General features: G+C 54.2%; 2 protein-coding genes across 3 annotated transcripts in view; one reads left to right on the top strand and one right to left on the bottom strand.

The window, feature by feature from the left end:
- Positions 1-5,822: 5,822 nt before the first annotated feature.
- LOC113935463 (translation initiation factor IF-2-like) lies at positions 5,823-11,961 on the bottom strand. Its single transcript, XM_027617414.2, has 5 exons — positions 11,818-11,961; positions 11,588-11,720; positions 9,385-9,425; positions 6,458-6,525; positions 5,823-6,216 (listed from the first exon to the last, which is right to left on the bottom strand). The coding sequence occupies exons 1-5, from the start codon at positions 11,959-11,961 to the stop codon at positions 6,072-6,074; spliced, it is 531 nt and encodes a 176-aa protein (XP_027473215.1). The 3' UTR covers positions 5,823-6,071.
- A 321-nt stretch (positions 11,962-12,282) lies between these two features.
- The window catches only part of LOC113936058 (c-Maf inducing protein), a 230,248-nt gene continuing 220,182 nt past the window's right edge, over positions 12,283-22,348 (top strand). The window contains exon 1 of one of the 2 annotated variants that reach the window (XM_027618942.2): positions 12,283-12,768. In XM_027618942.2, the coding sequence (XP_027474743.1) occupies positions 12,469-12,768 (300 nt within the window). In that variant the 5' untranslated portion in view covers positions 12,283-12,468. The remainder of the gene's footprint in view (positions 12,769-22,348) is intronic. The other variant, XM_027618941.2, reaches the window with a different exon arrangement.

The following is a 22,348-nucleotide window of genomic DNA, read 5'->3' as shown; positions in this document are numbered from 1 at the left end:
GGGGCAGAGGGAGGGGGAGAAGCAGATCCCACCCTGAGCTCACGACCCTGAGATCATGACCTGAGCTGAAATCAAGAGTTGGATGCTCAACCGACTGAGCCACCCAGGAGCCCTGATTTGCCTTTTTTAAACTTCTGTGTATCTAATTATTTTTCCAAATGAAAATACATTATTTTTGTAAAAAAAATAACAAGGTTTAAAAAGTCCCTGGACTGTTAGGATTTTTCACAGCTGCACTGGTCTGTGGCCACACAGAAGGGTGTGCTCACCTTGTTTGCTGGGCCTGCCCCATTCATTAGGCCCCCAGGAAGTACCCGGTGGGCAGTGGGAGGTGGCAGAACAAGGGGGCTGTGGGAGTGGGAACCAGAACCAGGGGGGCTCAGTGGAAATGGGTGGCAGGAACCAGGATTGGCTCCTTCCTGGGGCTGAGAGATGTGATACCAGGAGGGGGGCCCAGAGGAAAGGCAGGGAGGTGGGAAGAAGCTGTAGAAATCCCAGGAGAGGGTGAAGGCAAAGGCATACATCATTAGGGATGGAGAGGAACCTCACAGCCTGCTTTCAAGGGGCTGGGCAGATGGAATAAAGAGGAAGGTAAGCCTCCCCAGGGACCTGACACCATAACCTCAGACAACAAGCAGCAGGATGAGAAATACTGAGTCCTCCATCAGCCGCTGGAGAAAAAAAGCAGATTGGTGGGAGGGAGCTCTGGGGTGAGGGCTCAGGAGCTCTGAGCCTGGTTTTGCCACCTGTGTGGTCTTGGGTAAGGCTCCTTACTTTCTCTGAACCCCAGCTTCGCCCACTTGCACAATAGGAGGGGCGGACAGAAGACCTCAGGTGGTTTCTTTCAGCTCTAGCAAGGCAAATGTTCCATCTCACTGACTGCTCCCTGGCAATGGAGGGAATCGTAACCGCTAGGATTTGGATGCATTGATGACCCCCTTAGCATCTTCTCTTACAAGGGGGTAAACAGCCAAGTACAGGCTTGAAACTGTGCGTCACCAAATCAAAGTACAAAATGAGCACAGACTCCAGGTTACACGGTCCTGGATCCCAGCCCCCACCCTGCCACTTCCTGGCCCGTGATCTCACATAGGGTTCCATGGTGGTCACGGCCGGAGTGATGGGCGGGGCCAGGTTTCCACCCTGAACCCAGATCCAGGACTTCTGAAATGCAACTAATCCTCAGGATAGATTTGGCCAGCTTACCTCTAGGTAAAATCTGCTCAAGATTTTCAGCCAAACAAAATAGAAAGTGAATAAATACAGAAATAACCCACTTGCCTGAATGACTGGCCCAGGACCCAGGCACCTGTCAACCACCAGCACTGAGAAGCCACGTGGTCCGAGTTCTCGCTGGGTGGCTTTGATTCACCGGTCATTGTTGTCCACGCTGAAAGAGGCTCGTGAGCCCATTGTGTGCTGTTCAGGTTTAACGCCACCAAAACTGCCTCATGGAGCCAGAGCTGATGCTGAAGCACAGACAATGGGCTGTGTCCATCTGAAGAAACCTCCTGAAGTACCTTATCAGGGGTAGGGGTGAGTCATGCCCCGCCCAGGGCACCCAGAGTGGCTCCTCTTGAATCACCACTGCTCCCTCTGAATGCTCTGGTGTGAGCTTGAGGACAGTAGGGCAGACTTGTGTCCGTGCCTGTTCCAGAGAAAACAGGAAGAACGACGCCCTCCGGGGCTGACTGGAGCCTGGGGAGTGAGGCGTGTTGTGGGGTGAACTGGCTGGGGGCAGCACGGAGTGGCCCTTCTGTGGCGGGCTCTGGGCTCTGCTCGGGGCTGACTGGTGTCCCTGAGAAAGATGTCAAAGTCCTAACCCCCCTGACCTCAGACTGTGACCTTATTTGGAAGTAGGGTTGTCGCAGATGAACTAAGTGAAGATGAGGTCATCCTGGAGTAGGGTGGGCCCCGAATCCAATATGACTGTGTCCTTATAAAAAGAGGAATTTTGGACACAGGCACGCACAGGGAGAGCGCCTTGACCGTGAAGGCAGAGATGGGGGTGATGCATCTCCATGCCAAGGAACATCCAATACTGTCAGCAAGCCGCTGGAAGCTGGACGAGAGCAGATCCTTTCCCTAGCCCTCAGAAGGCACCGATCCTGTTGACACCTTGATTTGGCGCTTCGAGCCTCCAGAGCAGGAGCGAATAGGTTTCTGTTGTCCCAGCCACCCAGCTGTGGTACTTCGTTACAGCAGCCCACGAAACGGGTGCAGGTGCCAACAGACCGGAATCCTGACTTGGCACCTTCTCTCTGGCAGACGCCAGGCAAGTCGCTCTCCTTTTTGAGCCTGGGGCCTGCAACCTGAGACTTGGGGGCCTGGCCGGATCAAGTCTAGCCAGCTCCTGAGATTCTTTACCTGGACATTTGGGAGTGGGAGACGGTGGCCATTTAGCCCTGGGGGCCGGGGTTGAGGTGGCCGTGGCGGGGCCGGTGCCAGGCACACAGGCAGAGGCAATGCTCCGTGAGGCACTGAGCAGAGTCCCCAGAGAGCAGAGGGAAGGGGAGAGAGGAGGCTCTGTGCAGACCCCGCCATGATGCCTGTTCCTCCCAAGGCCTGGCTGCTCATCGTTGGCTGGGTTCTCGTGCATACCTTCTTTCCACGAACTCCCTTTTCTTGAGGTCTCACAGGGACAATATTTGAACTGATCTCTTTGCCTGTTTTTAGAAGCGTTTTGAAGACCATGAGGTGGGGTACACGTTTTCTCCACAACAACAAACCTTGCTGTGTGCAGGGACAGGGTAGGAGGTAAAGAAGCTGCACGTCCTGCCCCGGGTGGTCCTAGGCCAGCGAAGGGTCACAGGGCTGTGCGGAGAGGCAGCGGCAACGTGACCATGCCTGCTCTCCCCCCAACTCCAGCTCAGAAAGGAACAGGGAGATGGCCACCAGCGGGTTCCAGTGTTTCCCATTGTCCACTATTAAATGCTTTTGTAAAATGTTTCATATTACATTCTTCTCCTTCCTCACTCTTTTTTTTTTTTTTTCCTTCTCTTATTTTGAGAGACTTGGGCTAACAGAGGAATTAGAAAAAGCACAATTGGGGCTAAAATAGATAACACACGTGGTAAGAGAGCAGGTCTGGTACCAGACTGGCCAAGTGCAGGTGTGATCTTGGACAAGGTGCTTAGCCTCTCTGTACCTCAGTGTCCTCATCTGTATAATGGACAAAATAAACCTCACTGCATTTTTGTGAGGATTAATTTAAAGAGTCATCGTATGCAAAGCGCTTATACCAGTGACTGGCACACAGTAAGCCCTATTGTGGTTATTTGTTATGATTGTTAGTAAGATAAAGAAATGCATATAGTTGGGGAACACAGTAAAACAGGTGGTTGTTACTTGTAATAAGACATTTCTTGGGTGGGGGTTGCTCTGTGGCTCACGGTGACCTGCATGACCATCGTTCTCACCTTTAGGGAGTGGTTGTTAGCAACCATATTGGTAGAACTTGCCTCAGCCACTGGCTGGAGGGGTGGGGAGCATCCCGCCCAAGCTGAGCTGACCAAGTACTTCCCTTGGAACTGGGCCAAAGAGATCCTAGTTTGATCCCAGCTGGGCTCTCAAATGGCTACCTTATGTCATGCTGAGGTGACAGAGCAGAGAAGACTAGGGTGGGAGCCGGGGGCGAGTGTGGCACAGAGAAAAGCAGACACACAAAGCAGAAAGAAGGCCCTGGGCCCTGGTTTCTGGTCTTTTCTGAGACTGGCTACCTTTATGCCATTGGGGTTCAGTGAGACACCCTTGGTCTGTACTCTTTATGAAGCTACTCTGGTTTCTGTGGCAGCCGAGATCTTAGCTACATCTGGACACTGGCTTCTCACTTCTCTGCTGGGGCTCCACAAAATGTCCACTCCTTTCCCTTTGGCCCGGGCAGGCTGGAATCAGCTCTAGTTTGGTGCTGTGACTGAAGAAAGAGGAGTGAGAAGCCATGTTCCCCCACCAGTGATTGAGCACACGGACTTCTTCCTAAGCCTTGTCTGGAGCACTTTATGCACCTTCTCTCGTTAGCTCAATGGTGAGCATCCACAGTGGGGTCTCTGTTTCACAGAGGAAGAGCGAGGGTCAGAGAGTTGAAAGATTGGGTTAGCATCACTCAGCTGAGTAAGGTGGACATTTGGGATCCATATCCAAAGTTTGTGCTACCAACCTCCCTGCCATCCTACTGGGTGCCCTGGGATGGCATCTTCCCACTCTCCTGCTGTGGGGTCTGAGACAAACCCCGGGTCCTGACTCAGCCTCCTCATCTGCACATGGGGTGATACCATCATCCTCGCCCATCTGAACATTGTCTGGAGGGCCCAGTGTGAAGGGGCATGTGGGCAAGTTTTGGGGGGGGTGGCAGGTACTTCACACATGTAACACATTCCCCCCGATACTTCCTTTCTTGCTTCTTAGCAACTGACTCAGAGCGGATAGAGGGGAAAGAAGTGAGGTCACATTTAAATTGGTCAATTTGAGCAGCTCACCGCAAAGGCTGGTGTGGGAGAGAGATGCAATTAATCTGAAAAACACAGTGGTTTTTATTTTTAAAAACATGATCCATGGCCTTCAATCCCCCATGTAGCTGTGCCAGGCAACCATTTCTGCACGTCAACAGCGGCCTGGCATTTGGGCTTTTAGTAAAGTCCCCGTGAATTAAAAAAGAAAAAAAAAATGGCGCTCATCTTCTTTTTAAAAATGAAAACAAATCAACACATGCTTGTTGTAGAAATGTTGGGGGGGAGCACAAAGAAGAAAACATGTACCCATGTTATAGCCACGTGATGGCTACGGTAAGTGGACTCCGAAAGAGATCAGGATGCACATACCAACATGGATGAATCTCGGAACCTGTCATGCTGAGTCAAAGAGGTCAGACCAAAAGGAGCACATATCTTTCGAGTCTATGTATTTATTGAAAAAAATATTTATTTATTTTCAAGAGAGACAGCGAGCACGAGGGGAGGGTAGAGGGAAAGAATCCCAAGCAGACTCCCCGTTGTGCGAGGAGCCTAACACGGGGCTCGATCCCGGGACCCTGAGATCATGACCTGAGCCAGAACCAAGAGTTAGATGCTGAACCGACTGAGCCACCCAGGTTCCCCTCTTTTAATTCTATTTATATGAAGTTCCAGAAGGGGTAAAACTGTCTATAATGAGAGAAGGCAGAATGGGGCATGCCTGGGACCAGAAGTGGGCGGCTGGGGTTGGCTTAAAGGAGCAACAAAAAACTTTTCTGGGCTTGTGGGAATGTTCTGTGTTGCTATCTTGATGGAGATGGTGGTTACATGGGTGTATACATTCTTCAACACTTATCAACCTGTTCTCTTAAAGTGGGTGTGTTTTATTTCGTGTTAATTATTCTTCAATAACATGGATTTAAGAAGTGGAAAAAATGACCTGTAATCCGTCAATCCAGAGATAACCACTATTAAGGTTCTGTTGTGTGTAGGTAACTCAATCAGTCAACTGATTGTGTGTTAGAAATATTAGTTCCAGATAAACACTCGATCCTCTGTAATACTTTTTACTAACCTCAGACATAATCATTTGGTGAAAGCAAGGAAAGGAAGGGGGAGAGAGGGTGGTACTTCGTGTTCTTTTGATGCCCAGCTTTGCCCTCTGAAACCGGAGAAGTTTGGGGGGGGGTGTGCAGTGATCATTCAGCTACCCGGTATCACAGGCTGCTGAAGAGGAAACCTGCTCCTACCCCCTCCCCCACCTCCCCATGCAGGAGCCTAGAAAGTGAGCTGACTTTATCTCAGCTCAGGAGAGGGGGGAGGCTATTCACCGACTTCAGGATGAAAACACGACTCATCTCCTCATAGGAGGAAAATAGCACATTTTATTTGACCAGTACATTAAATGCCATTGGGATGGAGTGTGTGTTCCATTATGTTGGCGTCTCATGTCTATTAAAAATGAGGTTTGGGAGTGCTCTCCTGGCCGGTGCCATTCTGAGACAGAGTTTCCAGACGGAGCTTCCCGAGAGTTCCCCCCAAAGAAATAGCGCCATGGGTAGGTACAAAATTGGGACCACTTAAGAACAATTTTGTTGCCTGCTTTTGGTGCTTGGCATCTTACTACAGGCATGCCTCATGCCACGAAATTGGCTCCAGAAACACGACTTGAAACAGGTTGCAACTTATTCCCTCCTGTGGGTCTGCGTGTTCCCTGACAGTCTGATAAAGCCGGCTGTGTTTGCTCCAGCCCCCGGGGAAGCGGCATCTGAGGAGGAACATGCCATGGCATGAGGGTGGACAACATAATCGCCCCCAGAGGATGCCTGGGGAGCAGCGTGGACCGGCTAAGAGGGCGGGAAAACATCTTCCTTTAAACCAGGGGTTCTCAACCAGGGGTGATTTAGCCTTCCAGGTGACACATGGCAATGCCTGGAGTCATCGTGGTTGTCACGGATTACGGCTGCTACTGGTGTCTATGGGCTGAGGCCAGGGATGCTGCTAAATACCGTACAGCGTGCACCACAGCTGCCCGCCGTGAAGAACGATCCAGCCCCAAATGTTCATAGCGCCGAGCCTGAAAAACCCCGCAGACAGGCTGTGTTGAGAGTGTCTGAGTGCCACTTGTTGGGCAGATGGGGGAGGTCTGGACAAGTGGACTAGACGGAAAGCCAGTGACCAGGGCTGGGGAAACGTGGCCTCTCAACTGACAGTAGCCACATCAGATAGCCACTGTTTATTCAAGGTGCCTACTTTGTGCCAGACTGTGAGCCCAATGCTGATGATCTCATTTAATGTCTATGACCTGGGAAGAGGTTCTGTTACCACCCCGCTTTATGGTAAATCAACAAAATACATATAGCTGAGAAAGGGAAGGGCAAGGAGTTTGTTTTCTTCCTGGCATACTCTTTTTTTGGCGGGGGGAGATGATTGGAAGGGAGGGGTGTCTGCTTCCCCCCACGCAACTATGAGCTCTGTGAGGGCAGAATCTTGTGTGAGCTGGATCTGCAGTACACAAGTCCCCCCTTCCCCGTGCTTTCAGTTACCCGCAGTCAACCCCTGTCCAGAAGCAGATGATCCTGCTTCTGACATATGGTCAGAAGGTCAATAGTAGGGGAGCCTGAGTGGCTCAGTTGGTTAAGCCTCTGCCCAAGTGGCTCAGGTCATGATCCCAGGGTCCTGGGATCGAGTCCCGCATCAGGCTTCCTGCTCGGCGGGGAGCCTGCTTCTCCCTCTCCCTCTGCCGCTTTCTCACTCTCCCAAATAAATAAAATCTTAAAAAAAAAAAAAAAGGTCAGTAGTAACCTAATGCTACGTCACAGTGCTTACATCATTCCCCTCACTTCATCTCATCCTGTAGGTATTTAATCATCTCACATCCTCACAAGAAGGGTGAGTGCAGTACAATAAAGTATTTTGAGAGAGAAAGACCACATTCACATAACTTTTATCACAGTATATTGTTAAAACTGTTCTATTATTAGTCTCTGTTGTTAATCTCTTACTGTGCCTAATTTATGAATTAAACTTTATCATAGGAATCTATGTATAGGAAAACACCGTCTGTATAGGGTTTGGTACTATCTGTGGTTTCAGGCATCCACTGGCGGGGGGGGTCTTGGAACGTATCCCCTGCAGATAAAGAAGAACTAACTGTACCTAGCAAAGTCCTTGGCACTCTGGAGGCACGAATAGCTAGGTGTTTAATGGAATCGAATGAAAGAATGAAGGAAGGTGGCAGGGCAGTGTGGCCTAGTAGTTTGAATACAGGCACTGATTTCCAGCCATCAACAGATAACCACTGCGCATCTCCTCTGGGCCAGGCTCTAGAGACCCAGGCATCCTGGAGCTGACCCTACACTGGCTCATGAGAGCTGGTTGCTGGTTTTTCAGCAATTTTTCAAGTTGGTTGTCAAACAGCCACTAAACAAGCTTAAATTATATAAAGTTACAATTGTATTTTTAAAAGGTAATAGAACTCATCACTTCCTATTCTATTACATTTTATTAGTATCTCTGGTCTGAAGGTTATGTCTATTGCAGAGGTCTCCAAATGTGTAAAAGGGCCAGAAGGTAAGTATTTTGTTTTGCCAGCCACAAGCTGAATCTGGGCCCTCAGCCATTGTTTGCTGATGTGACCCCGGGTACATTGTATCTGTAGGTAGAAATATCCTACGATGGGATGCATCTCTTCCCAACTCCTTGTTCAGTGATGCACTTTGGTAGCTTGAAAACTGCCATGGTGGGAATATTTCCACCAGGCAAATCAAATGCTCTAAATCAGGTTCTCTTCTTTCAGTCAGCTGATGGTTAAACATTTACCAGTAAACCACTGGGCACAGTGATGGGCAAAACTGGAATGAACCCTGCCCTCTTGGAGGGTACAGGGTGTTGGGTTTGTGCACCATTTCATGGTGGGGTGGGGCAAGATGGGGGCTGGGCAGAGGCTGGTGGGGATCTCCACTGGGGACCACACCAAGGAGGAGTCCACCCAGCTCCAGGCATGTCCCCTGGAAGGGGCAGGAGTGCTGGGAGAGGGTGCTGAGGGAGACCTCTCCCAGGGCTGGCCATCAGCCCCATGTTCTCCTCCCCCACTAGGGACTTTGCCACTTCATCACATTCCTTTGAGGGCAGCCAGCTCTGTCTTTCCCCTCTTAGCTCAGGGGGAGACTTAGGCACCTGAGAGCCGAGATGTGAGCCCATGAGGGCAGTTTATTGCCTTTCACTGCAACCCTAGCTCCTAGCACTGAGCTTTGCCACAGTGAGTGGGCTCTCTACCCATGTGGCCCAGGAGGGGCCTGGCTTCTTCTTTGGAGGGTCTGGATCCGGTGACATCAAGGACAACTCGGGTGTGTGATCCATCCATGGAAACTCGACCTGCTTGCATCTCCTACAGAGGTTGGGGGCTTGCAGGGAGGGGGCTTCTGATGGAATCTGGCACCTAGACTCATTGATTTTTAGGTTAGGAACCTGGAACAGTGAGAGGCAAGGGACTCTGCATTGGCCCACCGAGTATCAACGCTGCCCAATGTATAGACCCGGTCCTATTGCTTGCACATTCCTAAGCACCAGGGAATAGGTGAGTGTGACTATCACTTGGTCAATCACTGCCTATTTGTTGAGTTGACCCTACACTGCATGTAGGCACTGAGCTAGTTCTGCTGTCGGCCAGGAGCCGCTGCATTCTGCCTTCATGGATCTCTTCTTGCAGCATCCTGGGGGCTCCGTGTCACTGACTTCAAATGAACACCAAGAAATAGCATTTAAAGACGACATCAATTGAATTCAACACTTCTCCCCTGAGCACCTGTGCAGGAAAACATTACAAAGAAGGAGTGGGGACAGTGTGGAATTTCAGGTCAAACGGAATTACGGGTTCACATCTTGGCTGGATTCCCACGGTTTTCTGACCATCTCTGAGCCTTAACTTCCTCACCTTTAGGATGGGGATGATAATGATTCTTGCCTTCCGGGCTCCTTGGGAAGAAGGAAGAGGAATGAACATGAAAGCCCTGCATAGTACCTGGCACTTGGCATGCTGCTCATTTTTATCATAATATTCCTATGTAATGTTCACAAATCAACCACTGTACCAAGCAGCCGCTGAGGATGTCTGGAATGGTCCTGGAAGAAATCGGGGATTCTCTGCACCCTGGTAAATCTCATTCTCCTGGAGTTTGCCCCCTGAATGGGGAGAGGGGGGTCCACGGATGTCCCTAAGGTGGACAGCAGCTGCTCCGGCTGCCCTCCTCCATGACTCCTTGCTGGCCCCCACCATCGCCCTCCTGGGTACTCTCAACAGCCTCCCCACTGCCTTCCCTGTCTCCGGGCTGCTTCTCCGCAAACCTTGTCCATGTCATGCTGTGGCCAGTGACCTTACGAAGGTGACATCTACAAGCCACTCCCATGCGTGGTCCACGTGGTGGCTTTCGGTGGCTCTCAGAGGAAGTCCGTTTCCTGGACCTGCATTTCAGGGCACTACCTGTGCAGCCCCCGCTCACCTCTTAGGCCTCTGTCCTGCAACCCTGGGGCACTTTGCATGCCTTGGCAAATGCATGCAGCTTCCTGGACAGGCTGAGTGTCTCCCACGTCTTTACCTTTGCATGTGCCATTCCCCCTTCCAGGGGCACCTTTGCCCTTCTTTTACCTGATTCCTGAAGACCTCCTGGGGTTGGGACGTGTACCCCAGCGCCACAGTATGGCTCAGGTGTCCTCTCTCCGCTCCTCTAGCCCAGGCACAGCATGGTCATTGCCTTTATACTGTCCTAGCCTCTAAGCTCTGAGCCTGATGAGCTAAGTGAGCCTGGCGAGTCCCTCAGCCTCTCTGTACCCTTGTCTGCCTGAGGGGACGATGATGAAACCCATATTACAGGTGCTGTGAGAAGGAACAGTTGTATGCACGCACAGCACTTAGCATACAGGAAGAGCTCCATAAAAGGTTGGAAGAGCAGGCCTAACCCCACCCCTTGGCGGCCTGGGGGTTTTAGTCACGACCATACCCTGAATCCACATCTGTATCATGAGGTGGGGGCATGCGCTTGACCCTCTCTTGCTTGATGATTTTCTCAGGGCTGTAAACTTTAGAATTCGAAGGACAGAATTTGCCAGCAAATTGTGGAGAGTTGATCAATTCCCCATTTTCTCACCTAACTGCCTCCCCCAGGACCCAGGAGGAGAGAATGGCCCATCTCCTGACACATGGCATATGCTCTGCCCTATGGCCTCCCACCCCCCCATTCCTGCCAGGCTCAGGGATAGGATCTTTCCAGGAGTCCCTCCACCTTGTCTGTTGTTGGGAGAGAGTGGGGAGGGGATAATCCCCACCACAGGGATGCTGTGGGCAAGCTGCCAGTCAATTCAACACACACACACACACACACACACACACACACACACACACTCATAAAATCACTACAGAGGCACCTTCACTTAACAAAAAAGGCAAAAATCTGGGGCTTTAAATGGTATTAACTGCAGAAGCGTGCGGCTGTGGGAAGACCTGGTGGAGGAGCTGAGCATTTGCTGGGTGGCTTCAGGTGCCGCTCCTGATGCCAGAAAGAGGACGTTTTTGTTTCAGAGTTGGAGTTCCTAGGTGACACTGTGGTTCATTCCAATATGATTCTCTCCCAGCCTTCTGCTGGGCCTGCCCATGCAGGGATGAATGGGCTGGTCTGAGGGGAGAGGCAAAGAAGCTGGCAAGGCTGGGGCTCAGGAAGAAGGGGAGTGGCCCAGTAACTTTGGGGAGGGACTTTGTTGTCTAGGTTCCTAGAAGGGGTCAGACTCGAGGGGCACAGGAGGGGGGCTGGGGAATCTGTCCCCTCCCCCAGGCGGCTTGAGGACCACAAGGGCCAAGGCCCGACAGACATCTGTAAAAGGCCAGGGGGCTCTCGGACGGAGTCCGACAGGCTGAGACAGGGCAGTGCGGGCTCATTATCCGGATAACTGAGAGGACATTTTAAAATCGAAGAACCACCCCTGCCTATAGCCCCATCTAGCCAGTCAGGTGGACAGCCTGAGCTGTGGAGGGGGTGTCACAGGTCAGGCGGTCCAGCCCCCCCCCCGCGACTCCCGCCCCGCCAGTCCAGCCCTGCCGCCCACCCCCAAACGCCCCCCCCCCCACCCGGGCCCTGGGTTTGCACCTGGCCGCACGTCGGCCGCCCGCATCCGCACGTCCCGGGGCGTTGACCGTTCCGATCCGGGCCGGCCGGGGCGGCTGGGGGGCCGGGCGGGGGCGGGCGGGCCGCACCGCTTCGCACCGGCCCGGGCACCGGCCTGGGCACCGGCGGGGGCGCGGCTGGGCGTGACGTCACGCGCCCCGCCCCCGCGGCCCCCGCCCACCCCTACGTTCCGGGCGGGGCTGGGCCGGGGCCTGCCGGGGCTCGCCCGCCGCGGCCCCCTCCCCAGGGGCCGCCCCCTCCGGTCGGGCCGCGCCTCGGCCCCTCGCGTCCCCGCCCGGCGGCCGACTCCGCCTGCGAGAGGCCGAAGCCGCGGCGGCCGCCGCCGTTGCCGCCATTGACGTCAGAGGGGCGGGCACATGACCCCGCGGGGACCAATCGCGCGGGCGCCGAGCGGCTTCTGCAATCTCTCAACTGAGCCGGCCCCCGCGGCCCCCGCCGCACACTCGCCCGCGGACGGCCGCCCAGACACACGTACTGTACACACGAGCGGGCGGCGGGGCCGAGACACGCCCGCCCGCCCGCGCGGCCCCGGCCCCCGCCGCTGCCCCGCGTCCCCGCCCGCCGCCCGCCGCCCGCCGCCGCGCCGCTCCGGCCACCGCGAGCATGCACCCGACGAGCTAGGAGGAAGCGGAGCCGCGAGGAAGCGCCGAGCGCCGGCCGGCCGCCCGCCCGCCGCCAGCCCGCCGGCCCCTCCCCTGCCGGGCGCCCCCCCCAGCCCCACGCCCCCCCACCTTCCTGGGCGGTGGGGGGGGTGCGGGCCGCCGCTCGGGGGCCCCGCCGCCCCGGCAGCCCGGGACAGCCCCCTTTCCCCGCCCCCGGCCCCCGCCCCGGCCCGGCCGGCCATGGATCTGACCAGCAGCTCGGGCGGCGGCGGCGACCCCCGGCAGATCGAGGAGACCAAGCCGCTGCTGGGGGGCGACGTGCCGGCCCCCGAGGGCACGAAGATGGGCGCCGTGCCCTGCCGCCGGGCCCTTCTGCTGTGCAACGGGATGAGGTACAAACTGCTGCAGGAGGGCGACATCCAGGTCTGTGTCATCCGGCACCCGCGGACCTTTCTCAGCAAGATCCTCACCTCGAAATTCCTGAGGCGCTGGGAGCCGCACCACCTAACGCTGGCCGACAACAGCCTGGCGTCCGCCACGGTGAGTCGCTCTGCGCGGCGGCGGCGCGCCGGCACCCCCGCGCCTCGCCTCGGGGCCGGGAGGCGCCCCCTCTCGCCGCCGCCCCCTGCCCGCCGCTGCACCTGGAGCCCGGGGCCTGCGGGGTGCCGGGTCGGCCCGGGGCCGGGGCAGGGGGCGGCGGGGGGACCCCGGTGCCCCCCTCCCGGCCTGCGCCCCGGGCTGCCTTGTGCCCAGCGGGCGGGCTCAGGGAGACCCCTAGGAATTCTGCATAGGATCCGGGCCACCCCAGCCTGGGCATCTGGGGACCTCCCGGGCCCAGCGCTAGCTAGTGTTTCTTATGGATGGGACCGTGGGATAGACCTGGGCTGGGCCCCGAGGGTGGTGGGGGTTCCCTTTCTGAAAGCCCGCGGCCCTTCTGGATCTGCGCTGGAGGGGAAACCAAAACAACCAAAAAAGAAAGAAAGAAAGAAACCCTAACAACCTCGAAATCCCAAAACCCAAAGAATTTCCAGAAGCCAGTTCCTGTCTGTGCTCTACTGTCTTTTTCCTGCCCAGGCTGATAGGCAAAACTGGGTGCTTCCCTTTCTGAAAAATCTCATTCGCACGTTGGGAGGTTGGAAGGGGAAGGGGACGGGGGAGGGGGCAGGGGTCCTGGACTATCTCCTCCCCACCGAGGGGCGGTCAAGTTCTGGAGTGGAAGCTGGCCCGTGGGGCCCTGGTCTTGCATTGTCTGTTAAGTGTGTGTATACGTGTGTTCTGTGGCTGGTTTTATTTTGTTACTGTTATTGTTTCTAATATATGGCTGGGAGTGGGTCCGCTGGATGAGAGGGAGAGAAGTCACTGATCTGTTTCTGAAATCAAATCTGCAAGGTGGGGAAAGAGCTGTGGTGGGGTCGCAGGGTGTGGGGGTGGCGGGCAGGAGCCTGAGCAGGATGCTTTGTGTTTTTGAAACAAGGACAGTTTCAAGCACCAGCTCTGCTTGGGCCTGAGCCTTGCTGAGGGGATCCCGTCCTCTGTGGAGAGGTGGCAGGTCTTCTCCAGAATGCACACTCCCCCTGGGGTGGCTGGGATCCTGTTTACTAAGCACGGTTGTTGGGGGGGTGGGGGCGGGTGGTGGTGGTGGTGGTGGTGGTGGCGGTGGCAGAATCCAATGCCTGCCCACACCTGTGCCAAGAAAACCCAGCCAGGAAACAGGGTGTCGCTTACATGGCATGTCACAAACGTGTAGCGTGTGTAGACATTTCCCCGGCATCCATGTTCCCTTGGCAGTGTGTCACAGGCTGTGACACATGCTCCAAGGAATGGGGAGGGGGGAAAAGTTAGCAGAAGAAGCCCTACTCCTCGAAACCACTCCCCCCTCCCGAAAGCATTGAAGCACATGAGGACTCTTATTCTGAATTTTGGGTCCGACGTGCTTAGAACACCTATTTTTTTTCTTTCCTGTGGGCAGGTTGGTGCAGTATCTGCAAAGACTTCTTCCTCAGGGAGGATCGCTGGTTGCCGTGAGGCGGTCCGGTCTCAGGTTCAGGCTCATGCATGTTCTTAAGCCCATCCGAAGCCACAGGCCTCAGCATTTGGCTTTTCATTTGATGGAGGGAGAGCCTCAGAAAATTCACCAGCACGCAGTGCTTCAGGCTCAGGGAGGAATCAGTGCCCTTAATAGTTCCCTGCCTGGGATCAGGAGCCCCCCAATCTGGCTTCAGAATTTCCCCCTGCTTCAGGGGGGCATTGTTGTTTTTCTACCACCCCTCAAAATGAAGGGGAGTTGGGAGGGGGGAGGAAAGGGTTGAGAGGCACAGTGACCCTCCTTGGGAGAAGCCACGAGCGTGTGCTCTGCTGCTGCTGGCCATGGTCTGGTGGGGAAAGCCAGCTTTGGAGGCTCCGAGGTCCCCCTCCCCCAACTTACTCTGATTGCTCAAGAGGTCTATAGGAGCGAGAGGAAAGGAACAAAGACTGAGGCTGGGCACTGGTTTCTCAAGCAGCCAGAGGCCCCGGCACCACCTTCACCAGCCGAGGTGGGTGGTACCTTGGTAGCTTAGGCTTCTCTGGAGAGGAGCTGTGATTTTCAGGACTGGGGATGAGGGCCATCCATGGAACAAGATTTGTCTCAGCAGAACCCTGCTCTGGTAGGGTTGGAAATGGGGAAGTAGGAACTATGAGCAAGTGTCCGATGGGCTGGCAAATCCCCCTTCCTCCGCCTGTGGCCACTAAGCCCTGTGGGCAGGGGATGTCCTTGAATTTTGCCCTGGTGGGCTCCAGTGGGGTGCAGGGCTCTCTGTGCCAGGGCCTGTGAGTGTGGAGGGGGCTGCTGAGGGCAGTCCTGGCTGTGGCAGTGGCCTCCAGGGCAGAAGTGGGGTTGGAACTGTACCAGGGACCTTGTCCCATCATGAAACACCTGGTTGGTGTCCAGGCCCTGGGGAAGCAAAGCAGGCCCTGAGGGGTTTCTCTGAGGCCTGGGCATTATGTAATCTGTCTGCATTTTATAGTGTGGCCCAAGCATGCTATTGAGAAATATTAGCCCAAATGAAACAAAGGTGAATTTGAGTGTAGTTCACTACAACAAAAGCCCTCTGCAGCCCTGTGGCTTTGCAGAGTCCCCTGGCCCAGCCGCAAGCTGCCGACAGATCAGGTATGTTCCGGATCGGGTCATATCCTTCCATGAAATGTACATCATCCATATATTAAGCTGCCTGCACAGCCCAACTCAGAACCATCTGGTAATTATGTGGTTAATTGTGTAGGCTTCAGGAACAAGACTCAGTGATTGATCTGGATTCAAACCGATAAACAAACCAAATACACTCCTGCCCAAACCGTCTTTGGAGTCTGTCTACACTGATCCGATTAACTGGATCGTTGTCAGAGATAAAGGCTTCCAGGACCGCAGCTGCATCAGGCTAGGGTGGAGGAAGCACATGGGGGCTCCCAGCCCGCCTGGTAGACTGCTCCAGCTGGGTACACCCCTCAGGTGGACCTCAGTTGATTCCCCGCTGGGGAGATGGGCTCAGCCCAGGACCCTGGGGGCTGGCAGCCTATCCCCCTGGCCTGGCCGTAAACTTTGCCGTCTGTGGGGTCAGGTTGGAGCTTACCCCTGTGCCAGTCTCCTGGGCCAGTTACTGATTAAATCCTTGCAGAGCCAGCAGTGTGCCTGACTCTGCCTGTGACAGTTTGGGGCCTGATGCACTCTGTGCTCGAGACTTTGGATCCCCAGTGCTCATAAACAAAGAAGGAAACACAAAGGCAGCAGTGACCTGGCTGACGTGTGAGGGGTGATTGGGACGCGTCTGCCCCCTCCCCTGAGTACACACGACCACACCTGTGGGCCTGCCCAGACTGTGGCCTAGACGTGGTGCCTCATTCCCCTTTTGCATCCAGACTTCTCATTCCCCCGGCTTCCTTGGGCTTTTCGTGGCTGCCGACTGTAGTGTGGGTTGCAGCCAAGGGCCAGGGGTTCTGCAGAAGCAGCCGGGTCCACACGACCAGAATCCATTTTGCGGTTCTCTTGTGTGGGTTGAATTTGATCACCTGCTAGACATGTTTGTCCGCTGGAAAGAGGGCTTTTGTCTGCGTGCTTTGTTTCTCTGCACTGAAGAAGCACAAATAAGCTGCCTACCTTTTCTTTCACCTTATTTTATTACATGCGGCACGTGGCATCTCCGAATGGTGGGTCGGATCCGAAAACCCGTTTCTTCCCTGACCAAACAGGATAGGGGCTGGTGCACAGGTGACCGCAGCCTTCTCTATTTTCAAGCCTTAATTCCTCAGTGCCTTGTTTTTAAGTTTTCTCCCCTCTGCTCCTCCAGTTGCAGTGTTTCTGGGCTTTTTATCATGGCAAGGAAAAGAGAAGTCACCTTAATCCTTGTCAGTCTCTTTAATTTGGTGTTCTCTTGGGGGGCAGCAACCTTCTGAACTTGGATTTTATTAACTAAGCACCTGCTGGGTGTCCAGTGCCCAGTGGAGAGCTCAGCCCCATGGTGTGCTTTCTGCCTGAGAATTAAAATCTGTGTCGTCCAGGATAGTGGCGGGTCCCACGGGGACGGGTCTGCGTGTGCGTGCGCATGCGTGTTCGTTTTTTCCACTTTGTCACTTACCCGGCTCTTGTCAGTCCATCCTTCCCGCCTTTGGCTTATTGGATGTCTTCTGCGTCAGTGAGTGAACACAAATAATTTTTTTTCTTTCAGTACCGTTTGTCCTAAGATTTTGGAGTCTGTCAAGTTTGTTTCCTGGGTAACATGTCTGATTGGAGGGGTGGAGGGGCGGGGGGGGGTGGCAGAGACAGAAGAGGAGAAAAGAATCTAAATTCTTCATAAACAGCAAACATGTTTTGCCTCTTCCAGGTTGTAATAAATAAATAAATGCATTTTAAGGAGGGAGTAAGTTTGATGCTGCCATTTGCCTAGCATAGTCCGAGGTGCTCTTTCTGGCCGTGGGCAGAATCGTGCCAGTCCAGGTGGATGGTGTTTCATGGCATGTGGCTGGGCTTTGCTGCCAAACTGGCGGTGGAGACAGGCGTGTGTTCCTGGCTTGGGCTCCATGGCCTACAAGTGACTTCTGCTTGGCACTTCCCGCTTGTGCACCCGCCGACTCGCCTGGCAGTGGGAGAGGGCATTTCTGGGGTACTGTGTCCGGTGAGGCGTAGGGGTAGCCTGGCAGCTGTGTTGTCCTGAGAACCGAAGCTGTCTCAGGGTTCCTCCCTTGCCAGCCTTGGGGAATCAGGGTGGCCTCTTTTTTCTCCGAGCCAGCCGGGCTGGGCCCACGTGAAGGGCACCCTCTTGGTGTTTTGGTGGAATAGACATTTGAGGTGGTTGAATTATGCCTTCGATTAAAGGATTAGGGGGCAGTGTGATACGGTTTAGGGTGTCCTCACCATGGGGCAGACCTGGCCTGGGCTTTGCTCTCACATGGCGCCTGGTCTGAATTCGGAGGTTCTGATTTCCTGGCTGTGTGTCTTAGCTCATTGCTTTCCCTTGGTGGGCCTTGCTTTTTTTTTTTCCATCTGGAGAGTGGTATAATCCTACCTACCTCATTTATAGGGTTGCCGTAAGGTTTGGAGATAATTCTGAGTCCTACCTGGTAGGACGGCCAACACAGGGTGGGAATACGAGCAGGGGCCAGTATTCCAATTCGCGTTTTCTTAATTGCCCCGAGAGAGCTTCTTGAAATTCTGCGCAAGTAGAAAGGACTGTTGCTATTTAAAAGTGGGCAGTCTCCAGAGAAAAGTCTCCTGCGATGAGCAGTGCACTTGGGAAGGTTAGGGGTAGTGAGTAGATCTGCTGTGTTTGCAGGCAGTGAGACTGTTGAAAGCAGTTTAAGAAAGACTCCTCAGGAGCACAGTCTAGTTTCTTTAAAGAAAACATCCCACAAAGCTCTTTTTTTTTTTAATTGCAACAATAGTATGCACATCAAATAAACTCAGATAGTACAACAAGGCGTATCGGGAAAAATACACTTTTCATGGCCCCGTGGGGCTTCGTTGTCCTGCTTGTGGGCAAGCCCTCTTACCCATTTCTTCCGTATCCTTGCTGCCCATTCTGGGCCGTGACTGGTCATTGGACAGGGTATTCTATAGATGATTCCAGATCTGTGCACACGTGGCGGCATGGTGCTCTGTGGTGGAAGTGCAACGTGATGCTGCTAGACCATCTCCTACTGCTGGACCTTTAGGTTAGACCCAGTCTTTTGCTGTTTGAAACAAGACACTTTCCATCTTTATTCAGTGGAGTTGTTCCTGTTTTGATAATTTGAATGTTTTTTGTTTCTTTGGTGGGTGTTCAAATACTTAGTCCCAGAATGCTTGCAAGGAAGAGCTGACCTTCCCCCGGAGGGGGCTGGGCAGTGTTGCCTGGGGTCCTGGCCGCCTGCAGGCATGCTTCCATCTGGCTTCATGTCACCAGCTGTGGAGCCCCCTCGGAGAGTCCGCCCACCTGGCCCCCCAGGAACCGAACACAGGTGAGCAGGGGACTCTGGGCAGTCACGCTGACCTGTGCCCCGAGGACAAGAGTCTGCGTGGCCCAGGCTGGCTGTTTCCTGCTCCACCTGAGAGCATCGTTTTTGTCCCCAGACTTCCTGCTTCCCCAGGATGGGAGCCAGGCCGCCCAGCCCCGTGGTAGAGAAAGGGAGGAAGTGAGAGTGTCTCTTCCCCACTCCTGGCTCTGGCGACAAAGCACCCAGTGAGTTCATCGGGGCGCCGAGGGAGGCGGTGCACGTTTGAAAGGAAGCTTTGCTGACATCAGCAGCGCCACAACCAAAGGGTGGTGAGGTGTGTGTGTGTGTGTGTGTGTGTGTGTGTGTGTGTGTGCGCGCGCGTGCGTGCGTGCGTGCTGTCCCTGAGTTCTGAGGCAAAGGAGATCTCAGAGGAAGCGTTTCTGATGCAGGAGTTGGTACCCATGTTCAGGAACCATTTCATTATACCTGCCACATGCATGTGTATCAGCGTTGGGCTGTGCAGTGAGGTGGCTGGAGAACAGCCAGACCCAGTGGAGTGGTCAGATAGGTGAACTTGAATCCCTGCCCTGCAACTTCCTAGCTGGTGCGTGACCTTGCGCAGGTCACCTAACAGTCTGTATTTACCTGTAAAATTCAGGTTGTGGGGATTTCCTTTTGGCACTGATGTCCATGAGGTTAAGTGAGGTAAGGCCTGGCAGTTCATTCTCGCATTTATTCAACAGATAAATATCACTGCTCTAGGCACTTTGAAGAAAACAAGACCCTGCTCTCCCCTCCTCCCCCAGCCTACCTGTTGATGGGGTGGGTGAAGATGATAAACCACTAAGCAGGGAGATATAAAATCTGCCTGGTGGTGACAGGGGTCCTAGAGAAAACAAAGCAGGCAGGTAGGTGGGGCGTTCAGAGCTTGGGGACTGGCAACCTTGCTGCTTTGCACATGGCAGTCAGGGAAGGGGGTGAGAGCGTTCCTGGCAGGGAGACTGGCAAGTGCAAAGGCCCTGAGGCTGGATTGTGCTTAGAAATCAACTAGTAAAGTGGCTGGCATTTAGTAATTGCTGTACAATTGTTATTACTCCTGCCTTCTAGGAGCTGTTATCATCTATTGAAAAATATTTATGAACACCAGAATGTGCTAGTTCTTGGGCATACAGGGAGCTCCCTGCCCCATGGAGCTTTCATTCTTGTGCTTCTGGGTGTGTGTGTGTGTGTGTGTGTGTGTGTGTGTGTGTGTGTGTGTTTTATTTAGCCAAGCTTCCTCTCAATAGATAGTGAATAGCTTTGGAGCAGTGCTGTAAGAGACTCTTAAATTACAAAGCCCGGCAAAACTTAAAAACCAGCTGCCTGGGTCCATCCTGAGTTACAAGGGTCCTAGGACTGAGAACACACTAATTGTTGAATTCGCCTCTGGCATTTTGCTGGCGAGGGTTGGGGGGTGGTGGGGGAAGTGGTGAGGGGAAGTTTGTTGCTCAGAGACCCTTACAAATGATTCATCAGCAGGGCTGGGATTCACACCCAGAACTCCTGCCTCCCAGCACCTTCCAGTGCCTTCTAGAACCTTCCAGTGCCTTCTGTCTTCCTTTTTCATTGGCCCTCCTGCTTTCAAGCTGCTATCAGAAATGATGCTTCGAGAAAGTATATAAGCAGACTAGGCTGAGTAAACTTAACTTTGGACGGAAGCAGAAGAGCTGGATTCTCCAGTCTCTGGGTAGGTGGATGTATAGGACTCAGGCGGGGTGGTGGATGCTTTCCTGGGGCTGGGCTGTTTGGGTCCAGCTCAGGTGGGATCGTCAGGAGAGGGGAGATAACACTGGAACTTGTAGTCCTTTCCTGCGTGTCTTGAGCCATTCCCAAGCTCTTAAAGGCCTGGAAAGGCTGCAGAGGGGAGTGCACAATCTGGAGAAACCAGGCTGGCCTCCCCGCCTCCCCCCCCCCCCCCCAGTTTGGCTTACTGTCCAGGCCAGGTGAATGTGATCACCGGCACATGCTAGTGTGAGGCTCAGAGGGGCAATGGAGCCATCCCTGTGGATGGGGCTGGGCGTCAGTCGGGGTAGGGTAACTAACCGCCGTCACAACTAGCCCCCAAATCTGCGTGACTTAACGCAATATGGTTTACTTCTTGCTCTCCTCAGTCTGGTGGGGGATTCTGCCCTACTGGAGCTGGATCCTGTGGGCACCTGGCTCCTTCACGTTGTCTCACTGGCTGCCCCTCTCCTCCCTCCAGGGCCTCACTGAGTGGGAGATGGGAGAGGGAGAGAGCTCCAGGCTGAGCCAGTGGTAGGCCTGGCCACTCACATCTCTGGGATATGACAGCTCCTGAGCACAGGGAAGGTGGGCACTGGAGGAAGGAGGCCGTGGAATCATGAGGACTCCCACCAGGATTTCTGGGACACCGCAGAGGTCCGGAAATCTTCAAGGTACTGGCTGCAGAGTTGCCGCTCTGGAATGGATGTTCGAACACCAGGAACTCTTCTAGCTCCTGGGTTTGAGCTTAGTGGCAGTCTTCTCTCTGGTGGAGAATAAAATAGGCTAAGCAAATGTATTGTAAGGAATGGAGCAAGGCATTCATGATTACAGGGACATTTATTGTCTACCTACTGCGTGTGAAGAGGTTGAGTGGAGAGGCAATGGCAGGCCTGCCCCCCACGTGTGGTGTGGGTGTGCGTGTCCATGAGTATGTGCACATCCAACAGTTAAACATGAAATTATTTCAGCCTCTTGCAGGAACATCTTAGCTAAGAATCAGTGGGCTTATCAGTTTAGTGTTTGCCGGTGTTTGGCAGACATTCCTTTGTGAATTTGTCAAGTGAGTTCAGGGAACTGGTGTTGGGAAGTGAATGCCAAGTATTTGTAGAGTAAGTACCAGGCACTAAGTTTGTGAGTCGAGTACTAGATACTGTGTGTGCAGAGGCAGCTTCCCGGGTACTGCGTTTGCCAGGGAGTGCTCCCTGGTACTGTGCTTACAGAGTGAGTGCTCCCGGGGACTGCGCTCACAGTCAGATAGCCTGTCCACTCCCCAAGGCTCACTTACATGGGGGTGCACCACAAACTGGGATGCACTAGAGGGCAAAGCACATTTCCTCAGAGAGGTTTATGCCTCGTCCTGCTGTTTGGAGGGAGGAAGAAGTGGCTGCCAAGGGGCAGCTTGTTTCAGGAAGGACTTTGTAGGAGAGACACATCTAGACGGACAGACCTAGGAGGGAGACCGGTAGAGATGGGGCTGGGGGCCAGGGCTGGGAATGAAGTAAGGAGGGAGAGGCCACAGCCGCTGGGCCACGTTCCGGGTGGTCTGTGCCATTGTCCCTGAGCGGCGGGCACCACAGGAAGGTATAGGGGATAAAGGTGGAGGTGGGATCACTTCCCAGAGTGGGGGCCCCCAGTGGGGGTGACCTGCGTGCCGGATTCACCAGGGCACGGTCAAGCCAAGAGGGCCCTGGTCACAGGGCAGAGAGACGGGAGACCAGCCGCCAGCCCGAAGCCTGGGATCCCCACAAGGGGAAGCTTCAGGAGTGCAGGGATCTGAGTCACCAGGGCCAGGCGTCTGTCGCAGTAGTAACCATGGTGGCAACCACTTGTGAGCGTTCCTTTTGCCAGGCACTGTGCCAGGTGGTTACATTGGTGGTTCCCCTGTGTTTCTCTGTCCAATTTACAGATGGGG

The sequence above is a fragment of the Zalophus californianus genome, chromosome 17, assembly GCF_009762305.2.
Source record: "Zalophus californianus isolate mZalCal1 chromosome 17, mZalCal1.pri.v2, whole genome shotgun sequence".
NCBI lineage: Eukaryota > Metazoa > Chordata > Mammalia > Carnivora > Otariidae > Zalophus > Zalophus californianus.
This window is presented reverse-complemented; position numbering and strand designations above follow the sequence as displayed.